This window comes from Arachis duranensis, chromosome 1 (assembly GCF_000817695.3).
Source record: "Arachis duranensis cultivar V14167 chromosome 1, aradu.V14167.gnm2.J7QH, whole genome shotgun sequence".
Lineage (NCBI taxonomy): Eukaryota > Viridiplantae > Streptophyta > Magnoliopsida > Fabales > Fabaceae > Arachis > Arachis duranensis.
This window is the reverse complement of record NC_029772.3, coordinates 87,841,984-87,852,886: the sequence shown is the minus strand read 5'-3', so window position 1 is coordinate 87,852,886 and position 10,903 is coordinate 87,841,984. Positions and strand designations below refer to the sequence as shown.

The 10,903-nt window shown below is 34.0% G+C and overlaps 1 protein-coding gene across 2 annotated transcripts; it reads left to right on the top strand.

The window, feature by feature from the left end:
* The first annotated feature begins 4,203 nt into the window (after window positions 1-4,203).
* Window positions 4,204-10,485, top strand: LOC107496072 (kinesin-like protein KIN-7B). Of its 2 annotated transcripts, XM_052252602.1 has the most exons (16): window positions 4,204-4,403; window positions 4,477-4,678; window positions 4,914-5,170; window positions 5,556-5,645; window positions 5,737-5,837; window positions 6,035-6,148; window positions 6,224-6,305; window positions 6,587-6,654; window positions 6,791-6,850; window positions 6,930-7,054; window positions 7,381-7,576; window positions 7,889-8,029; window positions 8,438-8,527; window positions 8,615-9,514; window positions 9,705-10,009; window positions 10,107-10,485. In XM_052252602.1, the coding sequence occupies exons 3-16, from the start codon at window positions 4,933-4,935 to the stop codon at window positions 10,429-10,431; spliced, it is 2,835 nt and encodes a 944-aa protein (XP_052108562.1). In that variant the 5' UTR covers window positions 4,204-4,403; window positions 4,477-4,678; window positions 4,914-4,932; the 3' UTR covers window positions 10,432-10,485. The 2 variants fall into 2 exon arrangements, with proteins under 2 accessions (XP_052108562.1, XP_015972757.1); XM_016117271.3 differs by lacking the exon at window positions 4,477-4,678.
* Window positions 10,486-10,903: the final 418 nt, after the last annotated feature.

Below are 10,903 nucleotides of genomic sequence, written 5' to 3'. Positions count from 1 at the left end.
ATTTGGTTTGAAGAAACCATAGGGTTGTCGTTTCACAATGACAGAATAAGAAACAGTTGTCACTAATTCTCGAATCCACATGATGCACCGGGAGTCAAAACCAAACTTCTCCAATATAAACCAAACAAAGTGCTATTCCACCCTATCATATGCCTTACTCATATCTAATTTTAGCGTCATTTTATTTTCGAGTCCTCTTTTTTTGTTCTTCAAGTAATGCATAATTGCATACACTCATGAGTAATTAAGATATTATGAGAGATTAATCTGCCTTTAATAAAAGCACTCTACATAGGGTTAATTAGTATATTCATCATACCCCGAAGTCTATGTACAAGTACTTTGGAGATAATTTTGTAAAAGACTGAGGATAGGCTTATTGGTCTTACCTGAGTCATATCTTTAGAATCAGAAATCTTGAGAATAAGACAGTTCTGAGTGTGGCTAAAATCCTTCAAAATTTTGTCCCCTAAAAAGAAACTCTTAACTGCTCGAAACACATCACCACTAGGTATGTTCCAGAAGTTTTGAAAAAAATTTGTTGTCATACCATCATTTCCTGGAACACTTTGAGGTTCAGTAAACAGAAGTTCAGGGTTCTCATGACAAGTGAAGGAAAATATGTCATTGAAATAAAATTTAGCCATAGAAGTAATACCAGCATTTGAAGTAGCCAATCACCATCATTGCCAGTTAGTTGCCAAATTTTATTTCTTCGGGTTCGATTTCTAAATTTCTAATGGAAGAAAGCTGTATTATGATTACCGGATTTGAGCCATTTGACTCTAGACTTCTCTTTCCAATAAGATTCCACATTTTGCAATGCTTTCTCAAGTTTGTCCTCTATTTCTAAAATGATGTCGCCTCCATGAATTCCTACTAAATGAAGTTCCTCTAATTCAGACTGCAGTAAATCAATCACCACTTTCGAATTAGATCTGTGTTCTTGCTGCCATCTGACAATCTTATGCCGAGAATACTTTATTTTTTGAGTTAGGATATATATAGCCGAACCATCAATCTGTTCGTACCAAACCTCTCTAACAATCTGCCTTATTTCATCATTGAAACTCCATCTTTCTTGAAATTTGAATCGCCGTTTAGATCTCTCAGTTCTCGGATTAGAGTTTAAGAGAAGAGGGGAGTGATCCGTTTTAATTCTGACAGTCTAAGAATCGATGCACTGGGATAGAGTTACTGCCAATTAACTGCTACCAGTAGGGGTGTTCATGGATCAGATCCGATCCGCATATACGCGGTGTTTATCCGATTTTGATCCGAAAATTGTAAATATGGATCTGATCCGCAAGGCTTTCGGATCGGATCAGATCCGCACACTAATCGGATCGGATTTCGGATTTTGTGTTGCTATCTGCATATCCGTGTATCCGCAAAAATAAAAAAATAAATAACTAAATATTTTTTTTATGTTTTATTTCAACTAATAATTATCATATATGTTATATTATTTTAATTTATTATTTAAGAAAAGTATGTTTAATATTTTTTTAAGAGTAAACATATTTATAAGAACAGAAAAAATGAATTTTATTGATTGTTTTAATAAAAATAAGCTTTTAAAATATTTTTTTTTTGCGGATATATCCGATATCTGATATCCGAGATCCGAGATCCGATCCACAATTTGTGGATCGGATCTAATCTTAAAAACTGCGGATATTGGATTCGATCTGATCCGATGATTTCTCGGATCGAATCTAAAATTTAGCTATATCCGATCCGATCCGATTCGATCCGCATTCATTCATAACTACTAAAAATCAGTCTAATCTTTTTTGTATCAACTCATTACTACTCTGCCTATTCAACTAAGTGAATGCTTTTCCAATCATACTAATATAAATTGGGAAATTATCGTTAATAAAGCTGTTAAAAGATTATTAAAAATATAAGATGTCATGTATATGATACGTGAGTTATATGTAAAGTTAGAGCATAAGACATTAAGACTCGTACTTTGTTGAAAGGTAGAGAATATTAAATCATTAGTTTAATGAGTTGAAATAATTATATTGATGTTATGTTGTGTAATTGTTAAGTTGATCGTAATTATCATTATTAAGATTGTCTATTATGAGCTGAAAATGAATAATTGCATTAAAACAAATAAAATCGAGTCATAACTGTTGTAGCATTTGAATGGCTCAATGTTCAACAAATCAAAGAATGAAAATTAAAAGGTTATCCTAAGTATTCAATGATTTTTTTTTAATAATATGAATAACGAACTTTAAATTTAGTTATTATTAAATATTAATTATTCATACCACTAATTAAATTTAGAATTAATTTACTTTTTTAAGTTTATTATTTACATTGTTCAACAATATTATTATTTACATATAGACTTTTTTTTATTAGGTAGATAATGGTTTTTTTAAATAATGTGAATAATTTGTTTTAAAATTGGCCTAAAAAAATAAAAATACACTACATCCCAAATTATTCACCTAAATCTTAATATTAGGATAACCATCTACACACCTAGTTAATTGAACATCTGATATATTTATTATTCATATTATCGTGAGCAGCCGAGGTATGAAGATTTCTTCCGCTAACGTTCGGTTTTGATGGAGAGTTATATGTGGTTCTGGGTGAAGGATGAAACACCTCGGTGAAATGAAACACCACGGCAGGAGCACCTGTAAAAAGCGAATAAGACGTTAAGAAAGCGATGTAAAAAAGAAATAAAGTGGATTGTGTGACCTGTCGTTCTTCAAACTTATTGGTTCGTTTATATAAATGAGTGAAGTGTTAGCTTTTTTTTGTTTTTCTGATCTTTTAGTAATATTGTGGGTGCCGTCATTATTGATAACGGACTGTAGATAATATTTGACTAATTTAAAACAGTAATAATCGAGTTGCGTAATTGAGCTCTTTTGCTATAATTCTTGAACTGTTTGGTCAATTTTAATTTGATCTTATTTTCAAATTTATAAGGTACACGTCCATTTAGTATTTTCATTGTTTACTTATATTTTTTCTTTTTATAAATATTGAATTAATTTACCCTCTAATTTGATACGAGATTTAAGCGATTAATTTAGATTCTAAATATTATGAAATAATAAAGTAACGTAGAATTTGACTTGGTTAAAAAATATCATATAAATGATATATAACACGTGATAGTGATCCGACCTATCAAAATGTTAACCTAAAATATGAAACTTGTTGCAATTGGACAACGAGACCCAAATTTAAAAGTTGTTAAAGAAAGTGTTCTGATGTGGTGAGCCTTCTAAGGTGTATAGCTCGTCTTCTGTACGATTGATTTCGTTTGAAATGGGTTAGATATACGTCGACTCTTAAAAAAAATTGGTAATAATAAATACTTGTAAAAGCATTTTGATATTTAAGTAAATAAAAATAAAAAATAATATACTGTGTATTATTTAAAATGAATAATGCACCTGTTTCTTTCTTACGGTTATTTGTTATATAAAATATTTAAGTCAACATAATGTTCAGACCCGTTTTTCTTTTATTTTCGTGACTTACCTATAATAAAAATAATCACGTCTTATAAAATTTATTATACTAATACCGATTTATTAGGCGGCTGATAATGAATTAAAATGGATGAATCAGAAAATATTCAATTACTTAAACTGATATGATATAAACTATAAGCCAATATAATATGCTCGTAATTTTTTGTATAAAAAAATTGGAATGATTATTATAAAGATTCATAATGAAGCTCAAGAAAAAGACATTGGGCCATATTTTGCATATGAAACTCACACATATGAAAAATCATTTAATTACGAGGGCCTGATAAGTGACGAGGCATGCATGCTTTATATCATATTTAAATTTCTGAAGAAAAGTCTATATTCGAAGCCTTTCCCTTTCCCTCTAAAATGGGTTGCTATCAAACAGAGAGAACTTATATTAAGGACAGTTCCTTTTCTAATATCTTAATAAAGAAGCACGAAAAGGACATGATCCCTACCTGGACTACAGCAGAGGTCTATTATATTCCGACTAATTGGGCCTGAGCTCCCAACATGGTTTTCATTTTCTAATTGGGCCTGGACCAAGTCCAAAAAAGGTGAAGTTGTCCAGTTTCTTTGGTAAGCGGTGGGACCCAGGAATTTAAACAGCCCGTTACTTTATTGTTATTGTTATATTGTGAGGCGTGAGTCGTGACTCGTGAGCATTGAGCAACAGAGCCACCGCGCAACGCACAAAAAGTATCCGTTACTATACAACTCTCTTCCCTCATCACTGCTCTCTCTTCATTTCGCAGATTTTCCTCTTCCGAAGAATCTGGTTTTCGGACTTAAAACTACGTCCTTCCGCATTTTCTCCGCCGTGTGATTCCATCTTCCTCCGCCTTCCACCACCGCCGAGCCGTCCTTCCTCACCTCCAAGTACTTATTATTTTCTTTTCTTTTCTTACATCATGTTTCTTTCTCTCACGACAGTGTTTTTACTTTTTCGAAGAAATGCAGTTCAAACTGGAAAAGGAAAGATCAAGAACAAATAAAAACGAAAGAAAATAATAATACAAGAAAATTTAGGAACATCGCATCACATGAGCAGGGATTTCAAATCGCCATGGAGATTTAGTGGAGTTGCATAATTTTAGAAGCTTCGGATCGTGCTAGATTCTATCTAGATAGCTCAAACTGCATTTGTCACTTTTGTAAATCTCATTTCGTATCCTCATGAAGCGTGGATTTCCTTTTCCATTTTGTCCTCTAACTCGGAAACTTTATTAAAACGAGTATTAATGCAGTGAGCTCATCCGTAAAAGCTAGCTTTCTTCCTGTTCATATTTGTTCTTTCGTATCTCTGTTTTTCAACCATTTTCTCTTTTTGGAAATTAAGAGTTGGAAAATGCTCTTGATGATGTGTGATCGGTGATGATAATTTTGCAGAGATTTAGAGAGGAGCACAATGGGGGAAACACCTCCAGCGGCAACACCGATGTCTAAGATACAGAGGAACCTTTTATGTACACCTGGTGGTGGTGCCAAATTTAAGGAGGAGAAGATTCGCGTAACGGTTCGTATGAGGCCACTCAACCGCAAGGAACAAGCCATGTACGACCTTATTGCCTGGGAATGCTTGGATGAGCACTCCATTATCTTCAAGAATCCAAATCAAGACAGGCCTGTCACACCATACACCTTCGGTATTTTCTCATGTTGCCTTCAAAAGTGCTCATGCGTTGCATGTATTATTACATCCTTTCTTTTCTTTCCATATATATAATGAGATTTAAACTTAGGCATCATGCATGTTACCCAAACCGTTCACCACTAGACCAATCCTAGTTGCTTCCCATTACATATAATTTGATTTTGGTAACTGAACTTATTCATAAATAGGAATTTCCAAATTTAAATTCATGTTTCTTTATAAATGGAAATTACTGTCATCAATGTCGTTGATTCTTTTTCATTTAATGTTTGAATTTAAGTTTGTTGGACTGAAGCTAGTCGTCTTTTTTAAGTGTTAATTTCCTATTATAAAATACAACAAGTCTACAATTATTTTAATACTTTATTATGTCACAGATAAGGTTTTTGCTCCCTCATGCTCAACACAGAAGGTTTATGAAGAAGGGGCTAGGGATGTAGCTTTATCGGCACTTTCAGGAATCAATGGTAATTTTGAGCTGAACCTTACTTGAAGATTTTGTTTCTCCCTCTCTTAGGGACCTATTGAATGTTCCTTAACTTGTTTCCACCTTTTTAGCAACAATTTTTGCCTATGGGCAGACTAGCAGTGGAAAGACCTTCACAATGAGAGGCATCACGGAAAATGCTATTAAGGACATCTACAATTACATCAACAATGTGAGTTACTCTTGATGCGTATTTTAGTTACATCTGCTGATGGCTATTTATGCATCAGTTAAAAAATTTGAAGAAAGATGTTTTTTATTTTTTTATTTTATTTTTTGAATGATTTGAATCCTCCTATGAACAAGTGTAATTGCAATGATTCGTGGTAAATGCTTCCATTATGAATATATATTGATTTCAATTTACAGAAACCTGAAAGGCATTTCATCTTGAAATTCGCTGCATTGGAAATCTATAATGAGACAGTTATAGACCTTCTAAATCGTGAATCCGGCCCTCTTCGGCTTTTAGATGACCCAGAGGTATAGTTCACGTGTATAAATTGAATTAATTAATCAGATCCTTTGATAGTAATTGTTGATTTTCTTTGGATACAGAGAGGGACTATTGTAGAAAAGCTGAATGAAGAAGTAGCTAAAGATGGTCAACATTTAAGGCATTTAATTGGCATCTGTGAAGGTAATTATCAAACCTGGATTACTTTGTTAGTTTTTTTCTCTCTTCTTTATTGTGCATCTGTTGACATAGTGCTGCTGCTCAGATGTTATTTTTTTCACCATGGCAAATTTCTGATCTACATTTTCCTCCGTAGAGACCATACCATGAAGTTTGTAAAAAGAAATTTAGCATTTATATGTACCTTACACTCAATGTGAGAAGCTGTAATTACGTTATTAGAATGTAAATTGTCACTCAATATTTCCCTATTATTGTTCACCTATAAAATATTGTATCTGCAGCTCAGAGGCAAGTAGGGGAAACTGCTTTAAATGATAAAAGCTCAAGATCGCATCAAATAGTCAGGCTGGTAAGCTCTACTAATGAAATGTACTTTTTATTTATAAATGATATGTATGCATTTGAAGTGTTTCATCTCCATTAGGCTCTTCACTTCTCTCCATAATCAGTATTTATTTGTTTCTAACTTTCTATGAATATTTCAGACTCTCGAGAGCAGCCTTCGTGAAAGTTCAGGCCATGTGAAGTCTTACGTTGCCAGTTTGGTATGTATATCTGCATATCTTGACCTGAAATTCTTGATAATGAGATAATCATATTGATCACTGTGCTGTAACTTAATAGAATTTTGTGGATCTTGCTGGAAGTGAACGCATCTCTCAAACAAATACATGTGGAGTCAGATTGAAGGAAGGCAACCACATCAACCGAAGCTTATTGACACTTGCAACAGTCATTAGGAAGCTAAGGTAAGTCATTAATAGAGTTTTGAAACATATCCAAATAGGCTATGCTTTCTTATTTTACAAAATAGTCATAACAACCAGTATTACCAGCTATGATCATCAAAAGGCCTAAGTTCATCTAATACCTAACAAGGCATATCACACTGAAAAGTTGTTTGAGGAACTAAATTCAGGTGACTATATCTAGTTTGTGACAGCTTTTGTTTGAGGAAGTTGGGTAATCTTAAATTGTATTCATTATTGCGATCTAGTAAAGACCTTTGGTGCTACTTGATTTGGTCAGTATAAAGGAGTCTAATGCTGCATTCGGAGTTTTTTTTGTTTTGCAGTGGTGGTAAACGTGGTCACATACCATACAGAGATTCAAAACTGACCCGAATATTGCAATCTTCAATAGGGGGAAATGCTCGAACAGCAATTATATGTACCATAAGTCCGTCCTTAAGTCACGTGGAGCAAACAAAAAATACTTTAACATTTGCTACCAGTGCAAAGGAAGTCGTTAATAATGCCCGTGTGAATATGGTATGAGTATGACATAAATGGCTAAACATGATTTGCTTGAAGAATAGATTAGTTAGTGTTACTTGTCTTAGTCGTATTAGTTTCTCTTTTTTTAATTCTTTTATTTATTTATTTATTTATTTATTTATTTTTGAGGGAAAGTGAATTACTTTTTTACACTTCTTTCTCCTGAAAATTTGGTTTCTAAAATAGAATCATGCAAAATTTGGTACTAAATGTCCCTTGACTCCAGAAGTTAAGATTATCGATGGTACTAAATATCACTTGAGTGAAATCCCTCTTTTTGATAGCGTGATGATTGTTTTTCGACAGGTTGTCTCAGATAAGACACTAGTTAGACAGTTGCAAAAGGAAGTTGCCAGACTCGAAGGGGAGCTAAGAAGCCCTGAACTTTCTTCTTCATCTTCATGTCTAAGGTCATTGCTAGCTGAAAAGGAGTTAAAAATTACTCAGGTAAAAAATCTCAGTTATTGGTTGTTGGTCTTAAGTCGTAATGTCATTTAAAATATGAGTGTGTTTTTGCATTATCTCTTGGTTCAATATATATGTGGCATTCTAGATGTGCCCGATGGTTTTATTGATTTCGCTCTAGGAAAGGAATATCACATCTTATAAAATAAAAAGGAAGATTTAAAAAGGAACACACCTTTTAGCGTTCAATAGGCTTTCATAAATGTATGTAAAACTGAAAAGGACCTAGAAAATAAGTACAGCAACTACTTACATAATAACAGAACACTTTTGCATTGCATAATGGAACAATCCTGAGAACTGGCTTTCAGATAAATGGAAAACAGTTAACTGTCAAATAACCTACATAGTGACTTTTCTTGAGAATAATTGACGAACACAAATTTGTAGATGGAAAAGGATATGGAAGACCTGAGACGCCAGAGAGACCTTGCACAATCTCAACTTGAGCTTGAAAGAAGAGCAAATAAAGTTCATAAGGTATTTGGAACGATTATATTGCAAATTCTGATATCACATTACTTTAGCTTTTATTTATTCTTCTCAGTCACAATATGTATGATGCAGGGTTCAAATGATCATGGGTCCTCAGTTGTCAGATGTCTTTCTTTTCCTGAAGAAAATGAATCAGCAATTGGTAAACACACTCCTGACCGAAGAAAGGTAGTAGGTAGGCAGGCAATGCTAAAGAATTTATTAGCTTCCCCTGATCCATCCATACTGGTTGGTGAAATTCGGAAGCTTGAGCATCGGCAGCTGCAGCTTTGTGAGGATGCAAATCGGGCACTTGAGGTTCTGCACAAGGATTTTGCTACTCACAACCTTGGAAATCAGGAAACTGCTGAAACAATGTCAAAAGTACTGTCTGAAATAAAAGACTTGGTAATAGCTGGCTCTAGTCCAGAAGAAATTGTGACTGCAGATAAGGCTGACCTGATGAAAAAAATAAGCCAGTTAAAAAATCAAGGAAACACCATTGCATCTCTAGAAAGAAAACTGGAGAATGTTCAAAAATCTATAGATAAGCTGGTCTCCACTTTTGGTACGGAGGAGACACCAGACAGCAAGACCCAGCTGAGAAGGAAAAAAATTCTTCCTTTCACCTTAAGCAACAGCCCAAATATGCAACACATAATACGTGCTCCTTGCTCACCTCTCTCCTCTTCTTGTAAAGCAATGGAACCTGAAATCGAGAACAGGGTACCCACAAACAATAATATTGGTGGTGGTACAGTTGCAAGGTTACATAAGGATAATCCGAGAAAGGGTGATGAAAGTTGTAATTCTATTCTATCAAGGGAAGGAAGCCCAGCTGCACGGCAATCAAAATCAGTGGATGTGAAAAAGATTCAGAAAATGTTTAAGAATGCTGCCGAGGAGAACATTAAGAGCTTTAAAGTTTATGTTACAGAGTTAAAAGAACTAGTGGCAAAACTGCATTACCAGAAGCAGCTTCTTGTTTGCCAGGTAATATATATTTCGCTACTTTTCTCTGCTAGTACTTACTTACTATGGTATGTTTATTCATCTTATTCTTTTTTTGTTAGCCTTTGCGTATCATGCTTGCCTAACTTAAATAGTAATTCATTGTGTTCGTTGAATAGTTAATAACTTAATATACTGGTGTTGACATTTTTCTGCCGTGTACTGGTTCTAGGTTTTGGAGCTTGAGGCTAACAAGTCTGCAAATGAAGAAACAGATACAACTGGTGGATCTCCCGTACCATGGGAGTTTCTATTTGAACAGCAGAGACAGCAAATTATCATGTTATGGCATTTGTGCCACATTTCTCTCGTGCACAGGACACAGTTTTATCTTTTGTTAAGGGGAGATCCTTCTGATCGGATATATATGGAAGTTGAATTTAGAAGATTGACATGGTTGGAGCAGCACCTGGCAGAGCTCGGGAATGCTAGTCCTGCACTTCTAGGTGATGAGCCTGCAGGCCATGTTTCAGCAAGGTGCACAGCTTACAAGAAATAGTGTCTTTCAAACTGTTAGCTCTATAAAATACTAATTGTGACTAATCTTGTTCTTTGTTTCCTTGTCAATGCACAGCATCAGAGCTCTAAGGCAAGAAAGAGAGTACTTAGCTAAGAGGGTGAACTCTAAACTTACAGCAGAGGAGAGGGAACTACTTTATGCAAAATGGGAAGTTCCTCCAGTAGGAAAACAAAGGAGACTGCAATTTATAAACAAATTGTGGACTGACCCTTACGACATGCACCATGTGCAAGAAAGCGCTGAAATTGTAGCGAAGCTCATTGATTTCTGTGGATCTGATGAAAATAGCAAGGACATGTTTGAATTAAACTTTGCAAGCCCTTACAATAAGAAAACATGGGGTGGATGGAACTTCATATCCAATCTTCTAAATTTGTAAACACAATATTATCCAACCACTTTATTTTAAAAGTATTTTAAATGCTCCAACAAATTATATTGCATTTTTTCTCAAATAACTCATCCGAGCCGCACTCTTAACCTCCCAAATAGATGTTAGAGGAGTGATGTACTCATGTTGCAACTTTTGATAATGCTGTTGTGAAATAAATAAGAGAGATGTTCTAAATATAAAATAAAGATATGTAAATAGAAGACTCTAATATTAATATAATTAATTCGATAAAATAATTTATATATTTATATGCAGTAATATAAAGATAGATAGAGAGAAATTATTAATAGTGTATAAAGAGAGAAGATAATTTTATTGTTGTAAAGGGAGAGAGAAATAGGAGTATTTATAATCATATGTGTAAAATCATTTTGCCTCGTTCATATTTTTATAGGCAAATAAATTCTACGTTCAAACTTTATTAATTGTGCTATGTCATGTGAATTTGCTCCTTCCA